General features: G+C 40.7%; 1 protein-coding gene across 2 annotated transcripts in view; it reads right to left on the bottom strand.

Moving 5' to 3' along the window:
* The window catches only part of ndufa10 (NADH:ubiquinone oxidoreductase subunit A10), a 64,331-nt gene that overhangs the window by 39,996 nt on the left and 9,282 nt on the right, over positions 1 to 15,053 (bottom strand). For both annotated transcript variants that reach the window (XM_069934286.1, XM_069934287.1), the window contains exons 3-5: positions 10,251 to 10,466; positions 9,532 to 9,618; positions 6,627 to 6,748 (exon numbers count right to left, since the gene is read on the bottom strand). In XM_069934286.1, the coding sequence (XP_069790387.1) occupies positions 6,627 to 6,748; positions 9,532 to 9,618; positions 10,251 to 10,466 (425 nt within the window). The remainder of the gene's footprint in view (positions 1 to 6,626; positions 6,749 to 9,531; positions 9,619 to 10,250; positions 10,467 to 15,053) is intronic.

Below are 15,053 nucleotides of genomic sequence, written 5' to 3'. Positions count from 1 at the left end.
GGACTCGATGCTGTCGACCTCTGCCATCTCGAGTACCTCGACGTTAGGGGTGTGAGCGCTCCAATGGATGTTGAGGATGGAGCGGAGACAACGCTGGTGGAAGCGTTCTAGGAGCCGTAGGTGGTGCCGGTAGAGGACCCATGATTCGGAGCCGAACAGGAGTGTGGGTATGACAACGGCTCTGTATACGCTTATCTTTGTGAGGTTTTTCAGTTGGTTGTTTTTCCAGACTCTTTTGTGTAGTCTTCCAAAGGCGCTATTTGCCTTGGCGAGTCTGTTGTCTATCTCATTGTCGATCCTTGCATCTGATGAAATGGTGCATCCGAGATAGGTAAACTGGTTGACCGTTTTGAGTTTTGTGTGCCCGATGGAGATGTGGGGGGGCTGGTAGTCATGGTGGGGAGCAGAACTAATGCCTTTGTAACTGCATTCCAAGCAGCAAACAGGGTCTTAGGCACTTTACTCAAAGATTTATCTTTCATCTTGTATCAGGAAAACGTGAATGGTTTTTCTCTTAAGGACCCAAACTAAGAATCAGGAATTGAAATTAGGCAACACTTCTGTATTTTAAACTCCTCCACAAATGAAAATGAAGTCAAAGGAACGCAGAATAATGGCAGAATTGAGTCGTAGAAAAATGCCATGCAGAAACAGACCTGTTTTGGATCTATTTACATTAATACCATTTTATTCCATTCTCCTCTCCTTCCATTCCCAGATTCTATCACTTATCTGCATATATTAAATTGCAGATCAGCATGGGATTAAATGGCATTTTCCTTCTCTAATGATCCTAATTTAATACAAATATACAATAAACCTTCTGTGATAATTTGTACACTGATATGCTTTAAATGAAAACAAATCGTTCAACCATAGTCACACCAATGGCATCATGAAGAGAGCCTCTGCTTCCTCAGGAGTTTGCGGAGGAGCTAGTGGAGTTGTTCAAGTGAACCGGTACGGACTTGAAGGGCCGACATGGCCTGTTTCCATGCTGTAAACGGTTATATGGTTATAGTTCAATATTTCCAAATTGCATAGCTCCATTCACAAGTTCCAGTTCAGTATATTCTGACTGTACGTAATACAACCAGGTGAAACAGCATTTCTCAAAACCACAGTGCATACATGTACACATAGTAATCACATACATAAAGATACAACTTAAAATAAATATACATAAATATTTGGAGATAATTTACTGTTTATTCATCTCACAACCTGTGGGGGGGGGGGAAGCCATTTCCCAGTGTGGCAGGCCTGATTTTGATGCTCCTGTGCCTCCTTCCTGATGGTAGTGGGTCAAAGATACTCTGCTGGATGGAACGGGTCCTCCACAATTCTTTGAACCCCATTTATGCATCGGTCTCAGTAAATGTCATCGAGAGAGAAAAAGTAGTGATCTCCTTGGCCGTTTTGATGATGCTCTGCATTGACCTCCAGTCCGAAACATTGCACCGACCGTCCTACATGATGATGCAGCCAGACAGGACACTCTCAAATGTGATCCTGTAAAGGGGGCCGGGGCCTCACCCACTTTTTGCCCTCAGTGATTTCCCATTCTCAAAGTATTGAATTCAAAATCACCTCAATCCATTGACTTTATTATTGTATTATTCTGCAGCTTTTGAATAGAGGCATGGAGCAGAAACAAGCCCTTCAGCCCATCTAGTCTGTGCCAAACTTGTTTCTGCCTAGTCCTGTTGACCTGGACCATAGGACTATGGTCTATATCCTTCCCATCCACCTACCTCTCCAAATTTATTTCTGAAATGTCAAAATCAAGCACTCAGAGACACTCAGTGACTCTGGGGGACTCTCTTTTGTTTCTCTTTCTGATTGTAGAGGGGGTCTGGTAATTTCTGCTGATGGCAAATCTTTGTCTACTTTACAGCAGACTAAAGTCAAATTTGTGTAATATTACACCTGTTATATTTCAGGACAGGAATCTTGAATTTTTCTTTCAAAGCAGGAGTGGGGTTGGAATCTGGAATGTACTGCCTGAGGGGGTAGGGAAGGGAGAGGCAGAGACTCCAACAACATTTAAGTATCTGGATTAGCACTTGAATTGCCAGGGCATGAAAGGCGACAGACCCGAGAGCTGTTAAATGGATGATTGTAGATAGGTCAGCATGGATAGTGGGATGAAGGGCCTAATTCTGTTCTGTATGACTCTGTATTTAAAGCTTTAAGAATACCAATGGTCAGATGGTAGGGATCAATGCTTTTGTTTGTTATGAATCCTTTACAAGTGTGGAACTTGCCGTCACCATGATCAAGAGAGACTTCCACTTCATCCTTGCATCTTTCATCAGTAGCAACTAAGAAAGGAACAGGGGCAGGAGACCAGCATTTTAATGTTCCCATTTAGGAAGGGGCAGGATATTGGTATGACAATAAAGGAGTTCAGTTTCCTCAGGAAGGGGATGGTTCCAAGGAAGTACAGTTGACACATCCACCACTTAATGACTTATGTCAGTATCACTTTTTCAGAGATCTTGGGATTTTTAAAAAAAAATAGGAATCTGAAATCAGCTTGTTTTTATTTGAATAAGCCACAAGCCAAACGACAAGGAAAAGAAAGGAATCTTTAATCACCCAATGACTTGGCTTTTTGCTGCTCCCTTCCCACCCACTCACCAATCTCTTTCACTGAAGATGGCACCTCCTTGTGCATTCTCGGTAGCTATCTGGTGAGGGCTGAATGGATCTACCTGAGGGAACGGTCTGGTAGTGAAGCTTCATTTTGTAACTCTTCAGATTATTCTTGAGTCTTGTCAACCACTTTGATTCTATCTTCACTGTTCTTTGTTAAAGTTAATGTTTATCTATCATCCAATTGTACAAGTACGACTCCATGAAACCACCTCAACCTTCTTCCTGACCAATGAGGAGTTGTGAATTAAAAGAAAGGGCAGTGGTAGGAGTACAGAACAACAAGTGTTAATTAGATGTGGAGAGGAGAGCAGGAGAGAGGAAAGGTGAGAAATGATTGAAGGATGGCAGGGAGCAAGGTTGTGTGAATGCAGAGCTGGGGCAAAGGAGACAGAGGGAAGAGAGAGGAATAGAGCTAGAGGAAAGGAGACATGGGGAAAGATAGGGGAGTAAGAAGGGAGTGGGTAACAGAAATCGGAGGTCTAAATTAATGTCATCCGGTTGGAGGGTGCCCAGACAGAATATGAGGTGTTGTTCCTCCAATTTTCAGGTGGTCTTAATCTGCCAGTGCACGAGTCCATGGGCAGACATGTCGGCAAGGGAATGGGGCAGAGAACTGAAATGGTTGGCCAGGGGAAGATCCACCCGTTTCAATTCCTATTATGGCGGGCAGAGCTGAGGTGCTTAACAAAGTGATCTCCTGGTCTGCACTCAATCTCTCCGATGTAGAGGAGACAAGGAACACTGGACTCCACAAGTGAAATGCTACTTGTAAGGACTGTTTTGGGCCCTGAATCACAGTGAGGAAGGATGTGTGGGCATGTGGGCCCAGGGGAAGATGCCAAGTAGGGAGTGGTGGGAAGGGAGAAGTGAATGAGGGTGTGATCCCTTCTGAAGGGAAAGGGGAGGAGCAGGGAAGATGTGTCTGGTGATGGGATGATGTAGTAGGTGATGGAAATGGTGGAGGATGAGATGTTAATCCCTCAAGTATCAGTAACATGCCTGACAAATAGAAGTAATTGCAGCACTGCAGGTAAATGACTAGAAACAGCTATTTATAGAAAGCTTCAAACTTCATTCTAAAGCAATAAGATAGGAGCTGCAAAGCAGAAATTTCTTCATATGGCAGGTCATTAAGATTCTTTGGACTATTAACTTGGTCCATTTTTGCCTATATGCCACAATTTCAACATGCTGGGGCCATGAATGAGCACAGGGAAATGCGGAAACATTTCCAAAAAGGACACTAAGTTTCCTGTAACTTGCTGGGCATTTTTCTAAGATCCATTAAATCAAATTCTCCCAAGTCTTTAAATTCTTCATTCTCGCCAGATTCCCTTGTACTTTTCTCTGCACTTTGAATTTGTAACACTTTCCCCAGCTCTATTGTTTTATTACTGCATTACCTGCTGTGCTCAAATATAGGTTGATTTGTCTGGATAACATGCAAAACAAAGCTTTTCACTATATCTTGGTACAAGTGACAATATACAATTCAACTCGATCCTTAACCAGTTTCTTTCACACATCACAGGAGCCAAGATCATGAGGCCACAATAAAAAGCTCACATTCATACAGATCTTTGGGTAAAAGCTCACCACCTTGAAACCAGGAGGACTTCCCTAAATTAATGATCTTTGCAGTGATTACATTTTGGTTCAAAAAAAAACCAAAGGTTTTGGGAGTACAGGAAGGATGGCAATGCATAAATATACTTTATTTCTCTCCAGATCTTGCCTTCAGTCACCTCCACTGCTCATATACTTTAACTTTTCCAAAGTGTCCAGAATGTAAATGCGCAATGTAAAGCCAATCGTTTTTGACATACCAAAGCAAAGGATAGCTTTCCCTGTGTAAGCACAGTGTGCAACACCAATTTATTTCTAACAAAAACCAAAAAGTGTAACTTGCAATCACAGTACAGACTAAAGCAATGGAAAGCATTTGACTTGTCATGTATATTGTGCTATGCCTGTTGAATGTAAATCCTGCTGCAGTGTAAGATGTGCTGCAATTTAAAGGTTTCCGGCAAATAATACTGGTGAAACTGGTTTCCCACCACACCCACATCACCCATCTGATCCAGATACCTCAACTATTTAAAGTAAGATTACCTCAGGGACCTGCCACAAAGCAGCATAAAACTGGAATGATATAATTCATTACTGGCAACAGATCACCTCTTCATTACCCAACCAATTAGTTCCAATATAAGTGGAGTGATGTTACACTCACTGATCTTTTTAATTTCATCATTGAGCAACATGCATTTTGTTCATCTAACGCCCATGTTCCATTTGGACGGCACGGTTTGTGAAACAGTTAGCACAACGCTATTACAGCACAAGGCACTCAGATTCGAATCCAGCGCTGTCTGTAGGAGTTTGTACATTCTCCACGTGATCTGCATGGGCTTTGCCCAGTTCCTCTAGTTTCCTTCCACCCTCCAAACTGTATGGGGTTGTAGGTTAACTTGGGTGGAATCCTCAACATTCATTGGAATGACTTCATCACCAACATCGAAGTACTCGAGCTGGCAGAGTCCGCAAGCATCAAATCCACGCTGCTGAAGACCCAACTGCGCTGGGTGGGTCACGTCTCCAGAATGGAGGATCATTGCCTTCCCAAGATCGTGTTCTATGACGAGCTCTCCACTGGCCACCGAGACAGAGGTGCACCAAAGAAGAGGTACAAGGACTGCTTAAAGAAATCTCTTGGTGCCTGCCACATTGACCACCGTCAGTGGGCTGATCTCGCCTCCAACCGTGCATCTTGGCGCCTCACAGTTCGGCGGGCAGCAACCTCCTTTGAAGAAGACCGCAGAGCCCACCTCACTGACAAAAGGCAAAGGAGGAAAAACCCAACACCCAACCCCAACCCACCAATTTTCCCTGGCAACCGCTGCAACCATGCCTGCCTGTCCTGCATCAGACTTGTCAGTCACCAACGAGCCTACAGTAGACGTGGACATACCCCTCCATAAATCTTCATCTGCGAAGCCAAGCCAAAGAGAAAGAAAGAAGAAAGAATTTGGAAGCATGTGTTTCAATGACCAGAATCAGCTTCAACTGGGCCAACCACTTCAATTCCATGCCACACTCCCATGCTCACATATCTGTTCATGGCCTTGTGTACTATTCCACCAAGGCCCCCCATAAATTGGAAGAACAACACTTGATTTTCCATCTGGGCACTCTCAAACCTGATGGCATTAATGAATCAGCTTCAACTGTCCTGAAAATATTTTTTTACTCTTTGATATACAACTTACAACAAAAAGAAACCTGCATTGTGTGGTCACTTGCGTTTTGCGTGAACATTAACAGTGAACTTCAGCAACATTTCATGGTATCTTCTAACGGAGTCCTCTTCTTCCAATGGATGGAACAAAACATGATCGGTTTTATCACTGTCCAATAGGAGCTGAAAAGTGCAAGGACTTCCCTTCCTGCACTCATATGTTACATACAGAACACTCAAAGATCTATCCTTACCTCCCTAATTCTGATTTACATGCTGCCTCTCAACAGTATCAGATGCTGTACAAACTCTAACATTCCCCTGCACGACTTCATCAGTTCTTGTCTCAGAACTGCACAAGGGGACATGGTTTTAAGACAGTAGGTTGAAGGACAAGAGGAGAGCCAAGAGAAAACAATTATCCCCAAGTGGTAAAGGGCAGGAACTTCCTGATGGAGGCAGGATTCTCATTATATTGAAAGGAAACCTTGAAGATCACTTGCTATATGCTCCAAGGCTCTTGTCCAAAAGCCTTGACAAGGTGGGCTCTAACAACTCTTGTGACTTCAAGATTCTTGTTGTCATGTAATAGTAAAGATGTAATATTACACAAAATTGTCTTCTGCTTGCTATAAGTTGCCATTAGTGACACCTAGCGTAAGAGTCAAAGTGAATTTCCAAGCACACATCCACACTGACTATATCTTACTTTCTAAAAAAAACTTACTTCTCCATGCTGTTGCAATCGCTTCTTTATTTCCTCGACAGGTACATCCAGGTAGATAATCAGGTGGGGAGGCAGGAACTCACAAATGCTGTTCCCTTTAATTTCATTGTAATGATCGACACCTTTAAAAAAAAATGAAGTGATGGATGAGCATAGTGACTGCAGGAAAAAGCGGGTGAAGGAAACTGGCAGCTGGTGAACAGCAAACTTTCAATTCAAATTCAAAATGTTGGGCCAAATATGATGATCCATTTAAATAGAAAAGAAAATACAAATCTCACATGCAGATCAAAGCAGTGACGGAAGTTTGATTGATTTGCCTGTTATCCGAATAGAACTCACTGGCATCTTAAAGTGGTAAGAAAATTTTACAAATGTATTAGAGATATTGTTAAGAATTTTAACATTATGCTTGTAGGCTTTAAGTTTGCTGGTTGGTACCATAGATCAAAAATCAGGATGAAAAGAAAGGCAACTACAGAAGAAAACTGCTCTAAAATAGGGAACATCAGGAAGTGCCCAGAATCAGTTCCATCCTGACAAAACATTGTGAAACTGGCAAAGGATATGATCTAACCATGTCAGATACAAAGAATATTTATTTATCTATTAATTTGTGCTTCTTATCTAAAAGGTAAGAACACAACGCTGGAGAAACTCAGCTGGTCAAACAGTGTACTTTATGTAACAAAGAGAAAGGTACATAACCAATGTTTTGGGCTTCATCAAGGTATGGAAAACACTGCTTCATCCAGTTGTAATTACACAATCAGATGATTATGAACTTGAATGAAGCTGATTTTTTTTTTTAAGTTGTTTTGAAATTTTTTTCATACAAAATACCTGTGAAGTTGCAACAAGTAAGAACTTGGTGCATATGTACATGCGCAGTAATGTGCAATCTATAATAATTATAAAGTCATCAGCATTATTATCATTACTTCACTGTTGTGAAAGAATGTGATTTACATGCACTAAAGTTCTGTTACCTGGGTCTGTCCATAAGCTGAATTTGTATGCAAGGCAGAACAGGTACTTGAGTTTCTTATTCAGCATTCATGAGGTAACATTATGTGCATGCGCCGATTGGGGGTACAATTATTCGCATGCACAAATTGGGGAACAGCCCGTTCGTAAGTACTAGGTTGTTTGTTACCCAGACATGCGTAATCCAGGGACTGCCTGTATTCCCAAAGATGATTTGTTGGGTTATGAGGAATGAATGCAAAAGGCACATCCATTCATCACCCTCTAGCTTATGGCTACCATTTTCTCTTAGAATTGGACAAAGGATCAAACTTGCCTCTTGCATGAAAATGACAGAACAGAATGACCATGACTTAAAGAGCTAAGAAGGGTCTCCTTTCTCAGACCTTGCTTTAGAGCATGGATTGTCAATTAGAAGAGTGCATAAAGATTTACGTCAGGGTCAAGGCAATATTACTGAATTATGAAATGAAATACAAGACTCTGGAGGATTAAAACTATCCTTTAATTCTATGGCAACTGCATCAGATGATGTAATGATCCTTTTAACAGCATCCTGATGTTTCTCGGGCTTTATAACAACTTGGAGACCACAGTTATTCACTGTGTTCAAAATTTCACTGAGCAAGATGCTGATCGAGCAGGGGTTATTTGAATTGGTAAATTGTGAGAAGTGGTATTCCACAAGGAAAACCACTGAAAGTACTGTATATTCTGGAAGCACTGTGAACATGAACTGGGAACTGAAAAACAATTTCAGATTTGTTGCAAAATTGAGATGAGGTTAATACATAGGTCCACATCAAAATATAGACAGATTAATACACATGCAGAGTAGATGGATTGTTTCAACATTATATGGAGTAATACAAAACCATCATATCCTCAGTACTGGTCAGTAAGCTTCAAAACCTGGCCCTCTGCAAGTAAATTCTTGACTTCCTCATCAGAAGACTACAGTCAGTATGAATTGTAAACAACATCTCCTTCTCACTGACAATCAACACCTCTAGGATGTGTGATTTTCCCACTGCTTTACTCACTCTACACCCATAAATGTGTTCCTAGGCACAATTCCAATGCCAGCTTACAAATTTGTTGATGACACAATGGTCATCGGCAGAATCACAGACAGAAATGAGAATGCATAAATGAGTGAGATAGATCAGTCAATTGAGTACTGGACTTCAGACCTCATTGAGAGGTCAGAGGTGGAATGTGCAAAGAACTTCAATTCCTTTATGTCAACATCTCTGAAGAGCTATCCTGGGGTCATCATGACGAGCGATTGTGAAGGAGAGCATACTGACTGGTTGCATCACTGTCTAGTATAGAGGTGCCAATGCACAAGTCTGCAACAGACAACAAAGAGCCGTGAACTTGGCCATCATGGGTATCAATATTCACTCCATTAAGGGCATCTAAGAGGCAGTATCTCAAGAAAGCAGACTCAAGGACCCTCAACATCTAGGCCATGCCCTCTTCTCAGGAAGGAGGTACAATAGTCTGAAAATAGACACCAAATAGTACAAAAACAACTTCTTCCCCTCTGCCATCGGATTTCTGAATGGACAACGAACCATGAACACAACCTCACTTTTCTCTTCTTTTTGCACTAATTTATTTATTTTTCAAAAAAATGTAATTTATACCAATTTTGCCCCTGTAACGCTGCTGCAAAACAACATATTTCACAATTATATGTATGTGACAATAAATTTTGATTCAACAATTCGATTCAATGGTTGGGAAACTTTTGATGCTTATTACCCAGTGTCAAACAGGGCAATGTCACAGATCCTTCCATAATTATTAAATAGCCAGAAAATGAGGACAATAAATATAATGTTGTTGCCATTTTCCTTAGTAATAATTGAATGCAATGAGAAAAAAATTTGTTGCACAAACTCCTACTTACATTCCTTCCGGATGTAGCCTTGCTTGTACATGGCTTCCATAAAAACATAATCACTGTATGGTGACCGTTCCAACACTACACCTTGCCCTGTTGGTACAAAATGACAAACATCAGACCCATTCATTGACTACACCAAGACATAGAACATTACAGTGCAGTACAGGTCCTTCAGCCCACAATGCTGAGTTGACCTATGTAAACCTACTCCACAATCACCTAATTTTTCCCTACTTCAAACCACCTATTTTTCTTATATTCATGTGCCTATCTAAAAATTGTCTGAATGCCTCTATTGTACCAGCCCCTACCACCATGCCAGCATGCATTCCAGACGGTGAATATGCTTTAAAAATATAATTCAGAATATTTTAAGTTAAATACAAAAGGTAAATCAATAGAGATAAAATAACATAAAATGAGACAAGTTGGTCCATTAAATCTATGCAGATTCAAATTTCTCCTGCTCTCTTATGTTATCCTTAAAATATATATCTAATATAATTTGAAAAGTTCAGTTAAATCTGCCTTAACCATATTTTTAGGTCAGGTCTTCCAAAATATAAATGCTTGCTTAATTTCTTTTTTTAAGTTTTTGCCTTATGGTCCATTATTTGTCAGTCTCAGTAAAGAATTTTTACATAGCAAATTAGACTCCTGTTGAAAGGAACCTTATCTTTTAGATTTACTCTGACAGTTTTTTTTCTGCAAAGCATTCATACCTGTTTGGAGGAGATGTTCCAAAGCATCAGAGTACTGTAACGTGCGAATGTGGTACATCCAGGCCTGCAGCCGGTAGGAATTGCCATCTGGAGATTTGGGGTCAGTGTAGAATTTTTTTATGCTGCAGTTACCATTAAATTGGGCACTTAATTTCTTGCCATCACCAAACTTCAAGTCCCAATAATGAATGTCAACCTCTGGGATGTATAACATACCTATGTAAAGGTAAATCAGTGATAAACGGTTGAAAGGACTTGGTAATAAATAGTGTTGTTACAAAAATGTAAAATTTATAGTAATTTTTCACCTGTAATGCACAATAATGCTGCCATAAAACAACATGTTGTGACATGTTCACGACAATAAATTCTGATTCTTCTTCACCCATTTACCAACCTATGGAAACTAGCAACTAACATCTATTGTAACTGAAAACTTTCACTTCGCCGGTTTCAAAATCCCTCTCTTTTAGTTTCAAATTGCCATAATATTGAGGGGCCCTCAATTACTTTCTACGACTCTTATGGACACAGCTCATGATCCACGAACTGTGGCTTAATCAGTCTTCACAAACATGTGTTTCTTAATTTTGTATTCAAAATATGTACAAAATCAAAATGCTTGTTGATTATTGAGCATTTGCTACTTGAGTTTTTTTTTTTACAATGGAGTTATTATGGCTCCATTATTTGTCACCTTGCTGCTCAGGGCATCAATTTTCCCTGTGAAATCTGTAGGAGAAAGAGCCCTGAGTTCTATGCACATCATTTACTATTCCTCTTCTAACTTGTGCATTTCTAACTTCAGGATCTTTCTCTCTTATCTTCCATGCTCCTTTCATTTAACTCAGGCCATGCTTACATTTCTTGCCAAAATAAATACTATTTCCGTTTTATATCTGCAGCGCCAGAAAACTGCAGCAGTCACCTTCTGAATGCACTTTAAACTTCAAGGATCTTCAGTGATACATCCAAAATCCATGGCATTTGAAGTTGCTTGGACGGTGGTCAATGATCATCATATTTGATGATGAATGCTCAAGGAAAGTACTACCGAACAAATATCTTGTGCTTGCCAAGGGTCCTGTGAAGCTCCTGAAGGCACTACTTGCTTTTGCTTGCCCTTAACATTTTTTTTAAACCTTGCAATGAAAAAGTGCTTAAAAAAGTAGAAATGACACATGATTGGTGCTGATAACTTTTATTTCGTAGTGTTCACTCAGCTTATTGCAAGTTCTGCAAATAGTGACAGATTTAGTTTTCAAAATATATTCTTTCAGGTTTCACTTTCGTAGAATAGCTCATCCAAAAATATCGTGTTCTTGACCACACAGCACTTTGGTGCCATAATGAATTACATACTCAAATTCCAACAAAGTACATCTTTACAAACACAAGTAGGAAAAGAACCCAGAAAGAGGAAAGAAAGGCTAACAGAGCCTCAGTTCGTAGGGTATACAGGATTATTAGGCAGTTAAGTGCAAACAATGACTGTAGCATTTGATTCTTTTGCTAAAAGCAAAGATAATTAAGCAAAAATAATTTGATTTAGCATGCAGTATGTTAGTAAATCATGAATGCAAAAGGCATTGGATCCATGAATCCAGAAGACAATAGAATGATTCATTTGTGACAACTCACCATTTCAGAAAGATAAAGCAATAGATGTGCAAGGAAATCATCTTCTGGCTGATAATTCCAATGTATTCCAGTACAACATTGTTAATATGAACAGTGATGAGGTTTGATTAATAGCAAGTTTATGGATAACATGAACAGTGATGTTGATAATGACACTAAATTTGAATGGAAAAACAAAGTGTGCAGAAGACACAGAAAGAGTGAAGTATTATACAGATAAGTGAATGAGCAAGGGTCTGGCAAATAGTGGTAAATGCAAGGTCATGCATCACTGCCTGGCATGCAAGTGTCAATGCTCAGGACAACAAAACCTCCAGAGGGTTGTTAACTTGGCCTGCAACATCATGGACACCAGTCTTCACTCTATCGAGGACATCTACAAGAGGGGTGTATCAAGAAAGCAGCCTCTATCATCAAGGACCCCCATCACCCAGGCCTTGCCCTCTTCACTCTGCTACCAACAGGCAAAAGGTATAGGAGTCTGAAGATGAGCACTAAGCCACACAAGGACAGCTTCTTCCCCATGGTCATCAGAATCCTGAATGAACAAGGAACCAAAGGCACTGCCTTACTTGGTATTTTTCTTGCATTTTTATTTATTTTGTAAGGTGGTTTATATAGTGTTGGTGCAAAACAACAAATTTCATGATGTAGTCACAACAATAAATTCTAATTCTGAAAATAGCAGATTTGGTTATTTGAATGGTGAAAGATTACAGTAAGCTTTGTGCAGAGGGATGTGGGAGTGCTTGTGCATGAATCACAAATGGATGGTTTGCAGGAACAACAAGTAATCAAGATGGCAAATGGGATGATGGCCTTCATTGCTAAAGGGAATGAATTTAAGAGCAGGGAGGTCCTGCTGCAACTACACAGGCGACTGGCAAGGTCACATCTGGAGTACTGCATTCAGTTCTGGACTCCTTACTGGAGAAATATAGACTGAATTTAGAGGTGGTACAGAAAAGATTCAGCAGGTTGATTCCACAGATGAGACTGTTGGCTGATGAAAAGAGATCGAGTCATCTGGGACTATACTCTTTGGACTTTAGAAAGTTGGGGTGGGGAGGAGGAATCTTATGGAAACATAAAAAGACGAAAAGAATAGACAAGCAGGAAAGTTGTTTCCACTGGCAAGTGAGATGAGAAGGGTGGGACATAGCCTCAAGATTCAGGGGAGTAGATTTACACAAAGATGAGGAAAACAGTTTCTCTCAGAGAACAGTGAATCTGTGGATTTCTCTGTCCAAGGAAGCAGTAGAGACTGCCTCATTAAATATATTTACAACATAGATTTTTTTGCATAGTGAGGGAGTTAAGAGTCATGGGGAAAATGCCAGCAGGTGGAGCTGAATCCATGGTCAGATCAGCCATCACTTTGTTAAATGGGGAAGCAGACATGATGGGCAAGATGGCCTCCTGCTCCTGTTTACATTGGTAAGTTGGAAGAAGCATTAGTAAATGGAATTTAACCTCAAGCATGAGATGATGCAAAGTAAAACAGGGCAACACGCACAGTAAGGGGCAGGACACCAAGGAATGTTGATGAACAGAGGGACAAAGAGGTTGTCATCCATGGTTCCCTGAAAGCAGTAACATGTGGATAGGACGGTGAAAATAGCACATGGCATGCTGGTGTACCTAACTCAGGACACAACATAAAAGTTGGGATGTTATGTTGCAATTTAACAAAATTCTAGTCAGGCCACACGTAGTTTTGTGCACAGTTCTGGTTGTCATGTTATAGAAAGGATGAGATTGGGTTGGGGAGAGCGCAGAAGAGATTTGCCAGAATATTGTGTGGACTGATGAATTTAGTCCTGGGAAGAGATCGGAGAGGCTGAGTTTGTTTTCTCTGGAGTAGAGGGAGAAGAGAGACACGATGAAAGGATACAAAATTAAGACGCGTAAATAAGATAGTCAAAATCTACTTCTCTTTTTAGGGATATCAAAAAAAGAAGTCATTAGTTTAGATTCAGATTTCAGACATGAAATCACAAACAACCCCGAGTTTCTTTTTCCTGCAGGTGAGGCAGAATCAACACTTATTGGTAGTGTAAAAAAACTGCACTCAATGTACACATGTAAACGAATACACAAATGTAATCAAACTGACTGTGCAATACAGAGAAATAAAAGTGCAAAAGCAAGAGTCCTTAAATGAGTCTCTGATTGAGGTTATTGTTGAGGAGACTGATGATGGAGGAGAAGCAGCTGTTCCTGAGCATGGTCATGCAAGTCTTGTGGCATCTATACCTCTACTTATGGTAGCAGCAGGAACAGAGCGTGTGCTGGGTGATGTGGATCCTTGATGATTGCTGCTGCTCTCTGACGGCAGCATTCCCTGTAGATGTTTTCGATGATGGGTAAGAGTTTTGCCTGTGCTGTCCTGGACTGCATCTACTGCCTTTTACAGGGCTTTATGCTCAAGGTTATTGGTCTCCCCATACTAGGCCATGATGCAGCCATTTAGCACACTTTCCACCACACATCTGTAGAAGTTTACCACGGTTTTCAATGTCATAGCAAACCTCTGCAAACGCCTGAGGAAGTAGAGGCACTGACGTGCTCTACTTCGAGTTCCACTTAAAGGGAGAGGAAGGAGTTTTAAAAAGGAATTGAGAGGGGAAAATTTTCCTGATACAATGAGTGATAGATATCTGGAACTTCCTGCTGGAGGAGGTTATAGAATTGGCTCTACAGGTACCTACTTTGGCAAAGAAAATGGGAAGAGTGTAGATTGGCAAAAATTGGCATGAACATGAAGGACAAAGGCCTGTTTCATTGCTGTACAACTCCTGACTCCATGAATATGAATCAGTATTCAGCTACTGCACAGTAATAGCTAGAATCTACGTCAATATGCCAACAGGGTGGCGCAGCTGGTGAAGCGGTTAGTGCAATGTTGTTACAGAGTCAGCTATACAGGTTCGAATCCACCGCTGTCTACAAGGAGTTTGTATGTCCTTCCTGTGACCTGCACGGGTTTTGTCCGGATACTCCAGTTATGCCCCACCCTCCAAAATCATATGGGGTCAGTAGGTTAATTGGGCAGCACAGATTTCATGGGCTGGAAGAGTCTTCTACTGTGTTGCTTCATTAAAATTATAATTTAAACTATGCAGATGGTGCAAAACATAAAACATCAGCACAAAGCAAGCA

The sequence above is a fragment of the Narcine bancroftii genome, chromosome 4 (genome assembly GCF_036971445.1).
Source record: "Narcine bancroftii isolate sNarBan1 chromosome 4, sNarBan1.hap1, whole genome shotgun sequence".
NCBI classification, from domain to species: Eukaryota; Metazoa; Chordata; class Chondrichthyes; order Torpediniformes; family Narcinidae; genus Narcine; species Narcine bancroftii.
The sequence above is the reverse complement of the archived record's forward strand: the minus strand, read 5'-3'. Positions and strand labels throughout refer to the sequence as shown.